Source organism: Gopherus evgoodei, chromosome 4, assembly GCF_007399415.2.
Source record: "Gopherus evgoodei ecotype Sinaloan lineage chromosome 4, rGopEvg1_v1.p, whole genome shotgun sequence".
In the NCBI taxonomy this organism is placed as follows: domain Eukaryota; kingdom Metazoa; phylum Chordata; order Testudines; family Testudinidae; genus Gopherus; species Gopherus evgoodei.
In genome coordinates, this window is record NC_044325.1 from 123,896,582 (window position 1) to 123,915,289 (window position 18,708).

The window sequence follows — 18,708 nt, forward strand, 5'->3', positions numbered from 1 at the left end:
TTGTATTATTGTTGTTGTTGTAACTTGATACTTCTTTCAGAGTGTGTTGTTTTAATGTTTTGACTGGTCTGTGCATGTCATCATTTTATTTCTCTTTTATTCTTAAATTTAATTTTTTGAGTAGCGAGTTCTAAAATGCCTAAGCTGTCCTGGCTGGAGTAATTATCCCTATGGTAACTTTTAAAAAATATATTTTATAGCTAGGTTTTTGGTTTCTACTGGTGGCGCACATCCGCACATTACCTCCCTATGGTGCATATAACAAAATTCCTTCCGCACATGGATGGAAAAAATTAGAGGAAACACTGGTGGGGAGCCTGGGGAGAGGCTGGGGCTGGGGGGTGAGACAGGACACCTGCTTTAGGAGCTTGCTCAGGGGGGAATTCACACACAGCTAGCTCTTTCCCCCTGTGTGACCCTCTTGCTGGTGGCTAAAGAGAGATGGGCCAAAACCCAGGACCTGCCCTTGGGGGTGATCCTCACTGGGCCCTGATTCTGCACCATTCACACCAATGGGAGCTTGGCCACGGGCATCACATGGCTCAGGATCAGGGCTGTAGTGATGGTACCAGCCCAGCAGGGCAGAAGCATTACCCCCATCACATCCCAGTGCCATCCCAAACTCACAAACTGTCTTGTCTCACTGCAATATCCAGGGCTAGAAGAATGGCCTCTGCTTCTCTTGATGGACATTATGGCATCATGTGGTGCCCCCTTGTGGCATAGCTGAGAAGAGCAGTGTCAGTAACCAAGCAACCTCTCCTGAACTGGGGTGCAGGGCAGAAATAAGAGGGGTGAGCCAGAAAGCAATCCCCACGACCCTCCGCACTGCAGCATGAGAGTGACGTGCCCCGGGGGCTGGGACGCTCCATCCAGGGGATACGGGACGAGCACACCCCTGCAGAGAAAGGTTAAGAACAGACTGGCTGCTCCCCACCCCCAGCTGCATGGCTAGGGATTGGGAGCCCAGGCTCCTTGGCCCAGGCAGCCAGAACTGCGCCCTTCACTCTGCCCAGGAGACCCTAGCACCTGGGCCTGGACCAGGCAGTGGGAGAGGAGGAGCTGGGAGTGTCCAGTCTCCTGGATCAACGCACCACCCATGGGGCTGAGACCCTGCTCCTTCTCTAGGTCCCGTGTGTACGTGGAGTGAGGCCGGAGCTGCCCAGCTCAGAGCCAGGGGTCAATCCAGCACCCTTCTCTGGGCTATATGTGCCCTTTAAAATATCCCTGCTGAGATGTAAGCAGATGGAGCACTCTGTTCGACTGGGTCACGTAGCTGGGCCCACCGTGGGGAATGGGACGTTGCCTCCTACTGCCAGGGGAGAGGCTCCAGCAGGCAGCCAGGGATGTGGGAGGGACTAGGGAGGGCACCTCCCACAGGCCAGTGCCACTGCCGGGGCCCTCGGTCATGCAGTCCAGTCCAGCCACCCCACCTGAGGCTCCGGGACTGGCAGCTCAGCTTCCATGGCAGGCTCGGGCAGCGGGAGGAGCCTGGCTGCAGGGCAGGGAGGAGAGCATGTGGTCTAGGAAATGGATATGCTTCCCCCTAAGGGCTGGGGACCCTGTGGTGGGGACCGAACCCCGCAGGGTGTGGGGGCATTACCTCTACATGCAGCAGAGACACACAAATGGCCATAGCACACAGACATGCAGCAATGTGCACACACACAAAGCCAGAGAGATACACACAGCACAGAGCCATGCTCTAGCCAGTCATACAGCCCCCCTCCACCCCGAGCCAGGCTAATGCATATACACCCAGTGCAGGGACATTCACACCCAGAGCCTCCTGGCCTGGACACATACCCCCAGGGTCACACGTGTCTTACCTGTGGCCCCGCCCACTCTCATACACTCTGGCTGCCTACGTACCAGCCTGCCTGGGTGCACCAGTCCTGGGGGAGGCCTCTGGGCCCAGCAAGGAGCCCCTACTTGGTCCCCTGGTGTCTCCTCCTGCAGGAAGTGGCTCACTCATGTTAAACACACTGGTGCAGTCAGAGGCCGGAGCTAATGAACTGCTGGGCCACCACCAAGCACACTTGCCCCGTAGGAAGATGCACAGCCAGGCCATGGGCTGCCACCGAGCTACCCAAACCTCACAGGTTATGGCAGAGCCCTAAGTGGCAGCCTGCATCTCCCACCCTCTACCCTGGCCCCATGCTCAGGCCAGCCCCTGGAGCATGGTACGGGGCAGGGCCCTCTGCCTGGGCACAGAGACATCTTGGACAATGCGTCCTGCTTTAGCAACCAGTGGCCTCTCTCCTCCTGTGCTCCCTATGCCCTGCCCTCCCCTGCCTCACTTCACTGCACACGCCCTACTCCTCCTGTGCCTCCCTCCACTCCCCTACTCCAGCCCCCTGCCTCTCCCCACCACACCTCCTGACCTCCCCTGCTCCAGCCCTCTTCTCCATGCCCTCCTGCCCCTCCACTCCCCTACTCCTCCTGCCCCTCCCCTCTTTGCCCTCCTTCCCCTCCCTTCCACTCCCCTACTCCTCCAGCCCCTGCCCCTCCCCTCCCCTACTCCTCTGTCCCCCTTCCCCTCCCCTCCACACCCTCCTGCCCCCCCTCCTCTGCTCCTTCAGCCCTCTGCCCCTTCCCTCTTTGCCCACCTCCTCTTCCCTTCCCCTCCCATACTCCTCCAGCCCCTGCCCCTCCCCTCCATGACTTCCTGCCCTCCCCCTCCAGCCCTCTGCCCCTCCCCTCCATGCCCTCCTGCCCCTCCTCTACTCCTCCAGCCCTCTGCCCCTTCCCTCCACTCCCCTCCTCCTCCAGCTCCATGCCCCTCCCCTCCTCTATTCCTCTGGCTACTCCTCTCCCCTCCTTCCCCACCCTTCCATGCCCTCCTGCCCTCTCCTCCACTTCCCTCCTCTACTCATCCTGCTCCCCTCTTCCTCCCTTCCCCCTCCCCCTTCCTTATTCACCCTGCCCCTTCCCTTACCCTTCCTCCTCCACTCTTCTTCTCCCTCCCCTCTCCCTTCACTCCCCATCTCCTCTTGCCCTGCTGCCCCTCCCCTTCTACCATCTGCCTCCCCTTCCCTCTCAGGCAGTCTCCTTTCCCCCAGCAGGCAGCTCACTAACCCCTCTGACCCTCCGGCCCTGGCTCTTACTCTGCCAGCCCCTCTCTCTTCCATTCACTGCTCCCCCACCTTGCCGTTCTGGACTGAGGGGAGGAATCCCTCTGGGTGGCTGAGCCTGCCAGTCCTGTAATGAAGAGGGAAGCTGCTCTGTAGGATGGTGGCACCCTGCTCTCTCAGCTCCCCAGCACCCTTCCTCAGGCTGTTCCTCAGGGGGCCCGGCCCACTCAGCAGCATTGCCTACCTAAAGCCCACTGCTCAGTGCCTGGCCCACACAGGGGAGGAGTTTGGCTCTTTAGCTCAAGCTGTGGAGACTCACACCCTGGCTCTGGAGGTCCCCTTGTCCATTCCAGGTCATGAGCAAGACACTGTTACCATAGCACCACTTGGCCTTCCAGACCCACAACAAACAGATTCCCCGAGACCTAGCAAGAGCCTGATCTGAGCCATCATTGACAAAGGCACTGCTTTGAGGAAGCTAACATGGCTGGCACCACACAGGAATAGACAGGGCACCGCTGAGGGGAAGCTCACAGCACTGGAGTCCGTGCTGGGATAGACAGGGCACCGCTGAGGGGAAGCTCACAGCACTGGAGTCCGTGCTGGGATAGACAGGGCACCGCTAAGGGGAAGCTCACAGCACTGGAGCCCGTGCTGGGATAGACAGGGCACTGCTGAGGGGAAGCTCACAGCGCTGGAGTCCGTGCTGGGATAGACAGGGCACCGCTGAGAGGAAGCTCACAGCACTGGAGTCCGTGCTTTGATAGACAGGGCACCGCTGAGGGGAAGCTCACAGCTCTGGAGTCCGTGCTGGGATAGACAGGGCACTGCTGAGTGGAAGCTCACAGCGCTGGAGTCCGTTTTGGGATAGACAGGGCACCGCTGAGGGGAAGCTCACAGCGCTGGAGTCCGTGCTGGGATAGACAGGGCACAGCTGAGGGGAAGCTCACAGCGCTGGAGTCCATGCTGGCATAGACAGGGCACCACTGGTGGGAAGCAGCAAAGAATCCTGTGGCACCTTATAGACTAACAGACGTTTTGAGCATGAGCTTTCGTGGGTGAATACCCACTTCCTCAGGTGGGAAGCTTTGTAGAAATGAGAGATGAACAAGGCTTGTGAGGACCTGGCTCAAATACACCTTCCCCTGCCCCTCCCTGGACAGCACATGTTCATTCCCTGCTTCCACCACTGCCTTTGGGGAGACTCTTCCACAGCCTAACCCCTTGCTATTAGGAGACTATCATTGCTTGTCAGTGTCGCCCCTTGCTCCTACCCCCCTCTTTAAACACTCTCCTCCTCCACTTGAAATTCACATTCCTCAGGTTCCCCTAGACAGTTGTGTCCCTCTACCACCGAAAGGGACACGTGCGGGGGAGACGGAATGTAATTACCCCGGCGGGAGCTAACAATCCAGTGCCGCATCTGATACAAGCTCTATCCTTCCCCAAACACATTACCTAGCTACATAACATGATTTCAGAGAGAGAGAACAGCAGAAGGACAAGGAAACAAAATTGTTTTGCCACTTAAATCCCTGCTTTGTCCCAAGGATGCAGGAGGTGAGGGGACAGATTCTCAGCTGGTGTCCATCGGCATTGATATGCACCAGCTGAGAATTTGGCTCAATAACTTTTAAGGGCAGGCTCAGGGTCAATTCTTCCATATAGGCAGGGCAGCAAAACCCTGCAAGGCAATGCCTGGGTTTCTCCTCCTCCCTGCTGCTAGATGTATGTATTTCTGTGCCCTCCTCAGTGATTGGCTTGAGGAAGGGCAAAAAGAGAGGGGGCCCTGTGGATTTGTCTCAGGGAGATCAGGGTAACTGCTGCTGGGACCCCTGAATGAGTCTGTGCTAGATTCCTTACCCTGCACAACTAGCTGCCAAGGCTGATGGTGGAACATGAGCTAATGACCTGACACTGTGTCCTCCAAACGACCCTGGGAGGTCTCCAAGCAACCCAGCAAGCTGCCCTCTGAGTGACTCAGGGAGGGACCAACACGATGACCTAACCAGGTATCCCAAGGGATCTGATGATGTGTCCTCAGAGGTGTATTTTGAGTGTGCTCATGAGTGATGCCCAAAAAAGCTAGAGCAGCCTCACTGCCCAGCTCCCGCTGGCTCCTGGAAAAGTGTGATACTCGGGGGGTGGCAAGAAATGGGACATGTCCAGTGTTCTTTGCTTCTGAGCAGAGCTGGTCAGGAAACGGAACTTCTGCTCCATCTGACATCTCAAGATTTCCCTTCCTCCCACCTTGGAGCGACAGAATTCACAACAGAACGAAGAGTCAGAGATCTTTCATGTGAGACACACCGAAAGAACTTATGGAAAAGTGGTTTCACGGGGACTTTAATATTACAATGTAACATTTGAAATGATGCCATCAAAGTGAAAAGCTTTGATAATCTCCCCGTGTTTGGTTTCACTGACTCAATGTTTTCTGAGGGAAAGCTGTTCCACGAGCTGTGTTTTGGCCAGCTCTGCTTCTGAGGGCATGTCTACACTTGGTTGCAGCCCATGTAGACCTAACCAGGGCAGTGGTGATCTAGCTAGCGTGAGTTTTGGAGCAGTGAAGCAGCAGTAGCAGTACCAGCCTGCCCAGACCCCTGGGTAATTACACACAGGGCTAGCCCGGGTTGAAGCACATGCTTCTGCAGCTCCACTGCTCCGGCACCTAAGCTACCTAGATTAAGCCTTGCTCGGGTATGTGTGCTTGAGCTACAATCACACTCTGGTTGCAATGCAGGTGTACTCTTGTCTCTCTAATGCACTAGTGTGTGGTGCAGGGAGGGGTGGACTAGTGGGTCCCTAATGCACTGGAGGCAGGGAGTGTCCATCCATCCAACAGCTCTCTAAGCACTGGTGTGGGGGGCGGAGGGGGCGCGGGTCATCCAATGGAGGAGATGATTGGACAGCTTCCTAAGGCAGCATCAGTCTGTGACAAATCTGAACTGACTGGCTCCTCGATAGCTCCTGTGCTGCCTGAAGCCTCTGCTGAAACGCAGTGCCATTGCCCTGCAGGAACACTGGCCCCAGCCGATGGTACCACAGGAGCACCGGCGGAGGGCAGCAGTGAAGGGGCTGAGATCCAGTCCTAGCGGGTGAGTGTCTGGGGATGCAGCGTATGCCCCCCTGGGCTGACATGACTGAGTGAAACCACAAATGTGGAGCTGAGTCACACAGACAGTGAATGGGGCTGTCAAGAGGTGCATGGCAAATGCTGCATCGCAAGGACCTGGCGGATGTCAGGAGGTCTCATGTTTGGAGCATGTGGGGACTGAGAGTGGAGCACAGGAGATACCTGGCCCTTCTGCCTTCTCTCAACAGTTCTCACACATGAGGAACTCCACTAGCACCAGCCATTATCTTCTCCCACCGCCCCATCATTTGCTCTTGAGCCTCTATTTAGGGATGTTGAAGAGCATCATCCCAGCTTGGTTTGGGGCCTTTAGGTGTCTCTTCCCACCTCCCTGATAGATGGTACTGCATGGAAATCCCTCCCCATAGATACAGGGGCGGCTCTAGGTATTTTGCCGCCCCAAGCACAGCAGGCAGGCTTTGGGAGGTCCGCCGAAGCTGCGGGACCAGCGTACCCTCCACAGGCATGCCACCAAAGGCAACCTGCCTGCCGCCCTCGCGGCGACCGGCAGAGCGCCCCCCGTGGCTTGCCGCCCCAGGCACGCGCTTGGCGTGCTGGTGCCTGGAGCCGCCCCTGCACAGATAGCTGGGTATGTTACTTCTCTCCTCGCTGAGCCCTCTTCTGTCTCACACCATACGCCCCCGCCATTAGCCACTGTGTGTGTGAGGGTCCTGTCCTCTGCCAGGTCCCAGTGTCTCCATTGTGTTGGGTCGAGGAGGCCAAGCTATCCCGGGGCTGCTCGTGACAAGACACAGCCTGGGTCGTTGGATTGGTTCTGGGGAGATAGCTGCAGTGATGTGACAGGCAGGCTGTCAGGAAGAATTTGGCTAATTGGAGCTCCCGACCCTAGGGAAATGAGTGCGCGGAGCAGAGCCCAGGAGCTGTCTGAGGAGACGTCAGTGACAGAGAGAGAGACTGATCCCCTCTGACAGCTGCCTGGACAGCAATGAAGCCACAGACCCAGGAATCCATAAGATATTATCTAGTTGTCTAAATGTAGTGGGAAGAGTTCCGCTCCCCAATGCCCTGCAGAGGCATCTCTGCTGGGGACAGACAGGATTGCCAGAGAGTGCAACAAGCACAGGGGGCTCTGGGTTGAGGAGCTCAGCTAGGCCCTGGCAAGCCCAGAGGAGATTGCTCCTTCATCGCGGATGTGGATGTGCCCCTGCTTCCATGCTGTATATCCAGGAGAGTCAGCCAGGAGTGAATGGCCAGCCCCTAAAACCCCTCAAAGCCTGTAGGATGAAGGGATTTGTTCTCTGAGATCTGGGAGCCCATGCCTGTGACTAGATATGGATACCCTGTCCCAAGGCCATGCGCACACCCACAGAGACATGAGGGCCACATGCAGAGGAGGGACCTCAGCATCAGCACTTGAGGAGATGGGGCCTGGGGTCTCCATGCATGGCATCGTGCTGATGAATTAACCAGAGCTGCCCCTGACCTGCTTCAGTCAGAGCCAGGGCCTGAGATTTTCTTGGTGCTCCTCTCACTGGCAGCTCCTCTACCTCTCGCTGAGGTGACTAGCTGAGCTGAGAGCTCTGGAGGAAGGAGAGGTACTGGTCTTGAAGAGGCCTGCAATGCCTGTTTCTGGTGGCAGTGCTCCGACTGTGCTCCACATTTCCCCTTGCTGACAAGATGCCGGGAAGGTTTCTCCTCGGTGCACAGTATGGCACGAAGAGCACGCACATCTGTCAGCTATGTGCCAATGCAGTCCTCCCTCTGCCCGGTCCCCGGAGACTTCCCAGGCAAGCCCTCCACATCTGCTTTGGGCCAATGGCTCCAGCTTCCTCCAGGCTGCCTTTGTACTGATGGAGTGGCTTGCAGCTGGCAGCGTCACTACCCATAATGGAGCAGAGGCATGTGCCGCCCTTCTTATATGTCTACATCTCTTATTTCTTTCCCCATTCCTCAAGAGAAGCCCCGGCCAGCCCTCCCAACAGTCCCTGGGCCACAAGCCGCAGCACCAAGCCATCTACTCTGTCTGAATGACTCAGGCTCCCAGTGGATCCAGAGAAGCCAGAGGCAAGAAGGGGATTTTGTCATTAATGGAGAAGTGCAGAGCCACCAGCACCCACAAGGCCTCTCAGTTCATCCAGTCCAGCCAGGACAGGTGTCAGAGCAATCCAGACAGGGCTACTACAGACCGGCTGGCTCACCTACCCCCACCCTCTGGTTCATCCCCACTAATAACTTCTCCATCCTGCATCTGCATAGCCACAGCACCTCCACCTCCTCCCTGGTCAGCCACATGGTTGCTCATGCTTCCTAACAATGAGGCCTGTTAGTGGGAGGATCCGCGGGTCCTAAGTCCGGGCCTTCAGGCTGCAGCCACCTCCACAGCACCACTCAACAGCTCTGCTAGTGACTGGAGAACTGGGAGCCTGGAAGGCATATGCTCCATTAAAGGTATCGCCCCCAGGGATGTGATTGGAGGAGTTCTGAAGTCCCTGATTGGGTCGCGTACACTCTTTAAGCCAGAAAGAGACAGAGAAAGTTGTCTGTGCAAAAAGGTGGCTCCTGGCTTGCTGCTGCTACAGACCCTGCCGTCTTCTACCTGCCGTGCCAGCCTCATCCCCAATTCCGGACTCCAACCCTGTCCTGTTCCCAGCTCCTGCCCTCAGCCTCCTTCCAGTCCCTGGCCCCCCTTGCCCTGGTTTCTGACTGCTCCAGCTCCAACCATAGGCTATGGCTCTTTGGTTTCTGACTCAACACTGGCCTTTGGCTTCAGCTTCTGTTTCCTGTCCCTCCTGGCTTTGATTTTCGTTTCTGACACCTGGCTCTTGCCTTCGGACCTGCCATTTGGCCTCTGGTTCCTAAGCACCATGCTGACCACCAGGCCAGGCCGCCCCCATACTGGTCCCAGGGTAGGTGTGGAAGCCTTATCACTTGAATTGTCTAGAAACCGGATAGTCCTTTAGAAACCAGTGCAGAACACTATTAGATGCCCTGAAGGGAAGCTCCTGCCCTGGCCAGCAGGTGATTTAATGGATCTGTTCCTGCTGTGGTTTCTACCATACCCATTAAGAATCTTGCTTCTAACATCTCAGCCTGAACTTCTCCTTCCTTAGTGTCAGGCTGTTGCTCCAAGGCTCACGTTGAAAGCTGTGGGACATTGGACACAAAATGCACAAGGCATCTGAAAGATGTGAGGGTTTAAGAACAACCGTCTTCCTCATTTCTTGGGGAGGGTTTTTGGGGCTGACCAAAGCACAGCCTGAGCCCCTCACTTGTGAAATACCTCCCATCACCACCCAAAAGTGTCCTTAACAGTGCCCATTACTGCCATGGAGCACTAGGATGGGACAGGCTAAGAAATGTCTCAGACTGCAGCATGATAATGGCAGCATGAACAGAGGTCGCTGGCATAACAACCCACATGGTTCAAACAGTCCTCCCATGACTGTCCCTCATGGCACCGTTGACCTTGCAACATCTTCCAAAAGCCTCTGCTTCTGGGAACTGTGGGATAGATACCTAGAGGGCAGTGTGGGTATGGCGGAAACTGTAACAGGTCTCCAGCATGGACACACTGAATCGACTGTGCTTAAACCAGATCTCTCCTATGGCTTCAGTTAGAAGCAGCTCTGTGAGCGCGGACTCAGCCAAAGAGAGCTCAGTCTGGAAACTCCTTGTTTGCTTTAGTCTGTGTTGGCCTCAGTGAGGACTTTGGCTAAGCCAGGAGAGGCTGGTGGGATGAGTCATTAGATGCACTGTTCACAAGTGTTTTAAGCTGGACTACTGCAGTGCTTCTATGTGTGAGGCAGTGGAGAAGGGTCAGGTGGGCGAGGGCAGCAGAACCGGGGTGTCTGTTGGGGGAAGGGGGCAGGAGACCCAAGCATCTAAAACCCACATGTATAGCTGGCTGAAATGTTCTGACCAAAAACTTTTCTTGCCAGGGATGAACTGAAAACATTTTTTGCAGGAAAATATTGTTTTAGTCTAAATTTTTCAACAGGACATTTCAAAACAAAATTAACGTGTTTGTTTCATTTTTAATTGAAATTTTCATTTCATTTTGCTTTTCAAAACCTGAAAAAGATGGATGATTTTGAAAGATTTCTACATTTATATTGTATTAATTCCATTCTGTTAGTCAAAATGAAATGCGACCTGGTTGAAATCATGTGTTTTGACAAGACTGAAAGGGGATAAAATATTTTGTTTTGCCAAAAATTCCAAGATTTTGATTCTTTGTCCCAATTGGGGGTGAAACCAAATTTCAAAATCCCAGAACTTTCAATGGGATAGAAATTCATTTTTTGGCATACTCTGGTTAGGACCATTCAGGAAACCAACATTAAAACTGTAGTCCCCCAGCTTAAGAGCGCTCGGCCCTTTGTTATATCTGTTTGGAACCCGCCAAACTAGAATTTCTTTAAAATCCTTAGAAGAACTTATATTATTTGAGGCCAGGTGCTATGGGGCAGGAGATTTGTAATTGGAAAGTGTTGACCTTGCCATCGGAGTCAGCAGAGACATTTAGCATCTTGTAAGTGCTGTGGATCTGTATCTCCTGAAGCCACTGTACCATTCATCAAGGGCTTAGGGAAACTCTGAACACACACAGCATTTCAGAATGTAAAACTCACCCTGCCTAAAGTCCTTATTAAAGAGTTTCCAGTTCCAAGGCCTCATGCCAGAGCACTACTGGCTGAGATTGGGCATAAGGGTTAGCAAATGCTTTGAACTTGAACATAAGAACGGCCAGACTGTGTCAGACCGATGGCCCATCTAGCCCAGTATCCTGTCTTCTGAGAGTGGCCAGTGCCAGATGCTACAGAGGGAATGAACAGAACAGGGTAATTATCGAGTGATCCATCCCATGTCATCCAGTCCCAGCTTCTGGCAGTCAGGCCTAAGGACACACAGGCGCCAATTTTCCAAAGTGCTGGGAGGTGCTCAACCCCTAGCTCTGCCCCAGGCCCCCACTCCACCCCTTCCCCCAAGACTCCACCCCCTCCCCATCTCTTCCCACCCAGTTCTGCCCCCTTCCCCGAGCAGGCCATGTCCTCGCTCCTCCCCCCTCCCTCTCAGAGCCTCCTGAATACCATGAAACAGCTGACTGTGGCGGGTGGGAGGCATGGGGCAGGAGTGGGAGATGCTGATCCGCAGGGCCTGCCAGCAGGTGGAGGCACTGAGGGGGTGGGGGGGAGCTGATAGGGGGGCTGCCTGTGGGTGGAGCACCCACAGAGTCTGTGCCAATGTAAGGACACCCAGAGCATGGGGTGGCGTCCCTGACCACCCTGGCTAATAGCCATTGATGGACCTTTTCTCCATGGACTTATCTAGTTCTTTTTTTTAACCCTCATACGCAAGCAGGCAACTATAGGGTTACATTGTGCCTCTAGGCACCACCCTATGCAAGGGGTCATGTATCAACTGCGCCACCTCTTGAGAAGCTCCAGGGACAGAGGCACTGACTTTTATTTTTCCCTGTAGGTGCTCCACCCCTGCTTCGCCCTGAGCCCCCCCATTCTACTCCCCTCCTCCGAGGCCCCACCTGCCCATTGCTCGCTGCTCTCCACTCTCCCCCAAGCTCCTCTCCCCAGCTGCCAAACAGCTGGTCGGTGGTGCTGCAGAACAGCTGTGGCTCGTGGGTGCCGAACACCCACTGTTTTTTTTCCATGGGTGCTTGAGCCCCAGAGCACTCACAGAGTTGGTGTCTATGCTCAGGGGGCATCACAGTTCAGAGACACCCCTCTGTGTTACAGTCCCTCCCCTGCTTCCCCCTTGCTCTGCAGGATAGTTATTAACTGCAGGCCCGGACCAGCCGCAAATTACAACACCCCATGTACTGTCTGCTCTGGTCAGGGAATAGAAGGAAGACCCTTTCCATGTACGCAGCAATGGCTCACTCCTGCCTGCCCAGTCCCCAGCTCTGGGTAACAAGCAGAGATGCAAGGAAAGTCGCTCCCCTCCACAGCCCTATTATCCAAACCACAATCTGGGCCACTCAGGATCAAAGATGTTCCTAGCCTGTGCCGGCATGTGTATTAAAGTCCTCAGCAAAATAGACGTGTTTTGTACAGCGCATGCCCTGGGTGTGGAGGGACAGGCCAATGTAAAGTCTGTTTTGTTGATTGTTGACATTTTCAACCTTTCAGATGTTTGGATTTTGATTTTCCTGGCATTCTAGGGATTTGTTTTGTTTTGTTTAAAACACAACATCCTTTTAAGACCATTTCCCTGGAAATGATTGATGTGTATTTTCAACCTTAACTCCAACATAAGGAAGCTTTTCGTCATGGAATATGGAGAGATCTGGAGAGTGATACAGTATTGTGTGAAAGCAGAGTGGTGATAAATCCCCTGCACACCACCAGGGGGAAGCCGTGGTGCAACTGAGATAGTCATTATTAATAACTGATTCCTTATTATGAGCAGTAAAACAGGGAGTACAAAGGGGAGCGTGGGAGCTGGGAGAGTTGGAAGGCCTCACATCTAAGAGACCGTCACAGGAGCTATGCATACGTGCCTTAAAGAAATGCAGGGAGCAGGGTGGCATAGGCCTCTGTGCCAGCAGCGGAGCAGAGATAAGAGAAAGGAAGCTGGGAATGATTGGAGTTTAACAAGAAGCAAGGGCCCTAAGCATGGGAAGAGCACATTTAGATGAGGTGCCTGCTGATGCTCTGACAATGGACTGAGGTTGGGGAGGTCCCATCAGTGGAAATGGTCATAAAGAGCCTAGATGAGACAAACAGAGGGAGCTGAGCTGGGTTGTGGTGGCCTGTGAGCTCCGTTCCTGCTAGCAATTGGTACTGGAGAAGCAAGGGCATTTTGGAGAGGACCATGAGAAGAAACAGGCAGCGCTGACTGCCAGGGCAGGCAAGCCAGGGGCTGAGGCCAAGCAGGGTAAATTGCTGGCTAGTGAGTTGGCTCCACACGTCACTGACAAGAAGCAGAGAAACCAAGTGCTCTGGTGGCTAAATCACAGAGCTTATAAATATGCTGCTCCAGGTGGCTGGCAGGCCCAGTCCTTTAGCTCAAATGGTAGAAGCCTGTGCTTTTTGTACAGACAGTCCTGGGTTCAGACCCACTAGCGGCCTGAAGAGACTCATTTCCTGTGTTGCTGCAGCACCTGTCCCCAGCAGGCCCTGCCTGCCCACAGCTCTGTGCCAGTTCTTCCTCAGCTTCAGCTGACACGCCTGTGCTGGTTTCCAAGCTGAGAGTGGCAATCGGGTGGTGACAGCAAGGGAGACAGGCTATGCAGCTAGTTGGCTGTCAGAAGCGCCTTCTCTGGTGCAAGCAGCGTGATGGGACCTGTGCATAGCATTCCCAGGGCTCCCGTGCCAGCTGGGGGCTAGCCTCACATTCCAGGGGTTGTGGTCTACCAGTCTCTAGGCCACACCTCCCAGCAGGGGGCCATCTCAGCCAGCTCTTGTGCCTGAGCCCTGCATGGCAGCACTTGCCCTCTCTCAGGCAAGGGTGGGATTTTGTCCTTTGTTCTTGGAGGGCACTGAGCTGGACACTGGCATGAAATGCTAGCCCAGCTCTGCAGAGCTGTCCAGACACACAGAGGGCTCCAGAAGAAACTCACCCCCCTTTCTGACCATAGACACCTTCTCTACTCCCAAACCAGAACCTGGCCCCGCCGAAGCCCAGGGAGTTTTGCTGATGATCAGGAAGCAGGCTGATAATCAGCAGAGCCTTGCCTCTGAGAGCTTGACCCTGCATGCTTCCCTCTCATCGACTGCACCTCTCACCCTCCCCTTGGCTGGGGCAGCAGCTGATTGAACCTGGTCTAAAAGCATGAGCTTCTACTGGTTGAGCTAAAGGACTAGCTCTGCCATGTGGAAACAGCAGCTGCCACCTAAGAAACCTCTTTATGGGGAACAGCCCCAGAAGGGCACCCAGCCCATGCTGTGTTTTGCATTACACTCACATCAGGGCTGCAGGATTGGCCCAGGCTATTTAAGCAATACCGTAACATTCCTCAGAGGCAGATGGAAACCAGCCTCATCCACCCAGTGACTGAGCTACCCATCCCACTGTTGTGATCTCCCCTCCCCAGGAGCCTTCAACCCCCCTTCCTCACTGCAGATTTACGCTCTGCCCCGACTAGAGATGCCTCTTGGGTCTGCAGAGCCTGAGCTGCCTGATGGGGAGAAATCAGCCCAGTCTCCCCCTCTGGTCCCATCTTGGGGAGGGAGAGGGACAGAGGGGGCGGGGGAAGGACAGCTGCAGGAGGAGGTGCTCAAAGACTGAACATAAATCATAGATACCCTGGTGATGTGACAGGTAGAGAGATAGATCTCTGAGTCTCTCCCTGGCGATGGTGCTTAGCCCATGCTGAGCTCTCCAGGCTGACTCTCCATTTTCTGTCCCCTCTCAGCTCTCCCCAGGCTCTGAGGATGACGAGGGACACGACAGCTCCAGCAAGGAGAACCTCGGCCGAATCCAATTCAGCGTCGGCTACAACTTCCAGGAATCCACCCTGACTGTCAAGATCATGAAGGCTCAGGAGCTGCCAGCCAAGGACTTCAGTGGCACCAGTGACCCTTTCGTCAAGATCTACCTGCTGCCTGATAAAAAGAACAAGCTGGAGACCAAAGTGAAGAGGAAGAACTTGAATCCGCACTGGAACGAGACCTTCCTCTTTGAAGGTAGGTGGCAGAGGCTGGCAGACAGGGCGTGGGTCAGGAGCGAGTCCTAGCTCAGTCACTGACCCCTGGCTAACCCTGGGAAGTCATCGCCTCTCCACTGCCTCTGGGCCCCGGCTTTAGCATGGGGTTAGCACTTTGTGCCTCCCAGCGCTCAGATATTGTGGTGACGAGGGCCATATGCAGGGCTGTCCTTACCCATACACAAAGTACGCAGTTGTGTAGGGCACCCGGCAATTTGGGGCACCAAATTTCTGGGTGCCCTGCGCAGCTGCATGCTGCTCCAGCCCCTGCTCCATCTCTTCCCCATGGTCCCCGCCCCTGCTCCACCCCAGCCCCACCCCCACTCCCCTGAGGAATGCGAGCAGAGCTGGGCCTGCACTCACTGGTGGCAAGAAGTGCAGCTGTCCAGCCTCAGTCATGCCACCGGTGAGTGCTGGGGGGTGGTTCCCCACTGTCCCCCAAGACAGCCCCTCCCCCTCCATGCGGAGGCCTGAGGCCAGCCCCCCTCCCCCCATGGAGGCCTGGGACCCCACACACACACCCCACGGGGGGCTGCATAGGGCCCCAGAATAGTTAGGGACGGCCCTGGCCATACGAACACCTAGAGAGACAGAAGGTGAGTCCGAGTCCCTGTAGAAAGCAGAGTTTGCCAGACTGGAGCCCAAAGTGAGCTCCTGCTAGGCTGATCTCTCCTCACGGCTGTTCTCCCCACTATGCTGGATCACAGTGTGGTCAGTCAGCAACAGTACACCCTTTCCTACCTCCCCAACTTAAGCCACTGCCCTGTCTGGCCAAATGTCCTGCCTCCTGGTCCTTCCAGCGTGGGATTCTGTGACCTACCCCCCACAGCCCCCCAATGGACAATCAGCTCCATGATCCCCTCTCCTGCCTCCCCATACTGAATCACTGGTAACACTAGTCCTGTGTCCCACCTTGTGTGCCACATCTCTGGCCTGCCTGGTCCACTGTCTCCACTTCTGCTAAACCATATCAAACCGTCCTGTCTCCTGCCCTATAAGATCACACCCTTGGGATCTGGCCTCCTGCCGTATCAGATCACATCATCAATCAGGGTCCAGCCTCAGGTGAACAGTCAATACCTGATCACTCACAGAAAGATACAAACACCTCCATAGACAGTTATGATGCAATTGTGAAATGATGTTTGTGAAAGATGGGATTCCTTCCTGACCCTAGCAGTGGCCAGCTGGTGGCATGAAGCATGAGGGATGATTACTCGTAACCACAGGTATTAGTAGAGGCCATAAAATTACTGAAAAGTGTGTCTCCTTCTACCCAGTGCCCCTTCTCCACTCACTGTTTGATCCCAGCAACATATACCAGCCAGAACTGGCTAGAGAGACGCATGCCAGTGATGGTCTCTTTTGTGTGAATGCCACCTGGGTTTACATATGTGTATGGATCTCGAATGGCTCTGCAAGACTTGGCCATGTTGCCACGTTCCTGGGTAGCCACCTCCCGCTCTGATCTCCTTGGCAGGTTTCCCATACGAGAAGGTGGTACAGCGGGTGCTGTATCTCCAGGTTCTGGACTATGACCGCTTCAGTCGCAATGACCCCATCGGAGAGGTGTCCATTCCACTCAACAAGTTGGACCTGACCCAGATGCAGACATTCTGGAAGGAGCTGAAACCCTGCAGCGATGGGAGTGTAAGGCCTTTGCTTTGTGTTCAGAGAGGCTTAGCCAGCATTCTAATGCCCTGGCTTAGTGTATGTAACTATTAGCTGGCCTCAGTGACTAGAATAGCCTAGTGCTCCCAGGGGACATCCTGGAGCTGCCACAGAAAGGGTCCCAGAGAAGACATCCCCGAACCCTCACCTCTGTGAGATCCCCAGAGGGATCTACCACTATCCCAGCAACACTCCTGGAGGCCAGGATGAGAGCCATGTCTCTGGCCTGTGCTATGCTGGAGGTCAGACTCAATGAGCAGAGTGGTTCCTTCTGACCTTAAAATCTATGAATCTATGATTGTCCCATGAATCTGGTACCGGTAAAGGGGCAGTATTGGCAGCCCTGGGGACTGCATCCGCTCTTTATCCAGAATCCAAAGGCCTATGGGTCTTACCCACTGTCAGCTGAGAAGGGGTTTAAGGCCTCATGCATCCTGTAGGAGACACTCTGCTAACAGAAAAGAGTTCTCGTCCATGCTTAGAGCCAACTGCAAACACGTGGGCTGGCACCAGCTGTGGGATCCTTTCATTGATCCATGTGGATGTGAATTTGTTTCCAATAATGGTGCTAGCTGAAGCCATGCTACAGATTCCGTCCTATCCCTAAATAGCCAGCTTCTTCGGATGTGGGGGAGAAGCAAAGCATGTTACAGCCATAAATACATTTGAAGGTGGTTTCTGTGGGGACGAGGCTGCCGAGGTGCTCTGGTTGAGCTAGGCTAGCTGGTGTCCTGCGGAGTTCTCCCAGTCTATAACAACCTCTCCTCTCTGCAGGGAAGTCGGGGAGAACTCCTCCTGTCCCTTTGCTACAACCCTTCTGGTAACTCCATCATTGTGAATATCATCAAAGCACGGAATCTGAAAGCCATGGACATCGGGGGGACATCAGGTACTGGCAATCAGGGCCCTTCTTCTTTACCGAGCTAGGAGTCCTGGAAGGGGCCATTAGCCCCAGCGTACTAAGATGCAGGGTAACTGAAATCTATTCTTTCTCACCTTAAGTCCCCTCTGCCTCTCTTCAGGGAGGAACTTGTCCGGAGTACCTCTGTCCCACAGCAGGGAGAGAGTCCTCCTTTGTCTTCCACAGGGAACGGTCAGCTCTGAGTCTCTTCTGTCCCACACTGGGAGGAACTCAAGAGTCCCCCTGACCTGTCTCAGCTCCCCAGTACATCCTGCAGCAAAAAGGGGAGCTACCCCACAGACCCCTCTCTCCTGCACTGAGCAGTAGGCTGTAGGCTACCAGCTGAAAGAGAGGGCCCTGGCATGAGAGGCAGGAAACCTGAGGACAGGCCAAGTTAAGGAACAGAAAGAGGAGGAGCCCTGCCCTGGCCTAAGAGCACTGTGCTCTCTCCTCTCTGTGGCAGACCCTTACGTCAAGGTGTGGCTAATGTACAAGGACAAGAGGGTGGAGAAGAAGAAGACGGTGGTAATGAAGCGGTGCCTGAACCCAGTCTTCAACGAGTCCTTCATCTTCGACATCCCCACCGAGAAGCTGCGAGAGACAACCATCATCATCACCGTCATGGACAAGGACAGGCTTAGCCGGAACGACGTCATTGGCAAGGTGAGTCCCCCGCCAGACAGTCCCAGGGCCACAGGTCTCCTGGGCCTGCAGGTAACAGGGATGGCGGGAAAGTGGGTTCTGTCAGCACAGAGAAGAGGGGCTATGGGAGGCCAAGGCTGGACCTTCACTAGTGTCCCAGCGCAGCGCTCAGAGGGGCACACTATGCATATTTTGTATTCCCATCTCTGGGACAGGGAGAGGGCTTTAAACCTTGAAATGCTTCCATTTAAAATGCCTGTTCCAGCACACAGCATTGTCTTAGGCCACAGTCTCACAGCATTGTCATAGGCCACAGCCTCACAGCATTGCCTCAGGCCACAGGCTCACACCATCGCCATAGGCCACAGGCTCACAGCACTGCCCTAGGCTGTATGCATAGGTGACACACATGCACGTAGGCCGTGGATATGCAGTAAGGGCTTAGGCCACTGGCACATACCACTAGCAGAGACCATAATGGCAGCTGATCCGCACACGTCACAGGTATAGATAATGGGCATTGTCAACATTAGGAGGCTGTGTCAGGTGGGGTCCTGCGGGGGTCTGTTCTGGCTCCAGCACTGGCCAGTGTTTTCACTAAGGACTCAGAGCGGAGGGGAGACACAGCCAAAGCAAAGAGGGCTCGCAGGAGCCTGGG

General features: G+C 54.8%; 1 protein-coding gene across 4 annotated transcripts in view; it reads left to right on the top strand.

The window, feature by feature from the left end:
* Positions 1 to 18,708, top strand: part of SYT7 (synaptotagmin 7) — a 167,552-nt gene that overhangs the window by 136,578 nt on the left and 12,266 nt on the right. For all 4 annotated transcript variants that reach the window (XM_030560843.1, XM_030560844.1, XM_030560845.1 and 1 more), the window contains 4 exons: positions 14,546 to 14,816; positions 16,317 to 16,486; positions 17,282 to 17,396; positions 17,872 to 18,071. In XM_030560843.1, the coding sequence (XP_030416703.1) occupies positions 14,546 to 14,816; positions 16,317 to 16,486; positions 17,282 to 17,396; positions 17,872 to 18,071 (756 nt within the window). The remainder of the gene's footprint in view (positions 1 to 14,545; positions 14,817 to 16,316; positions 16,487 to 17,281; positions 17,397 to 17,871; positions 18,072 to 18,708) is intronic.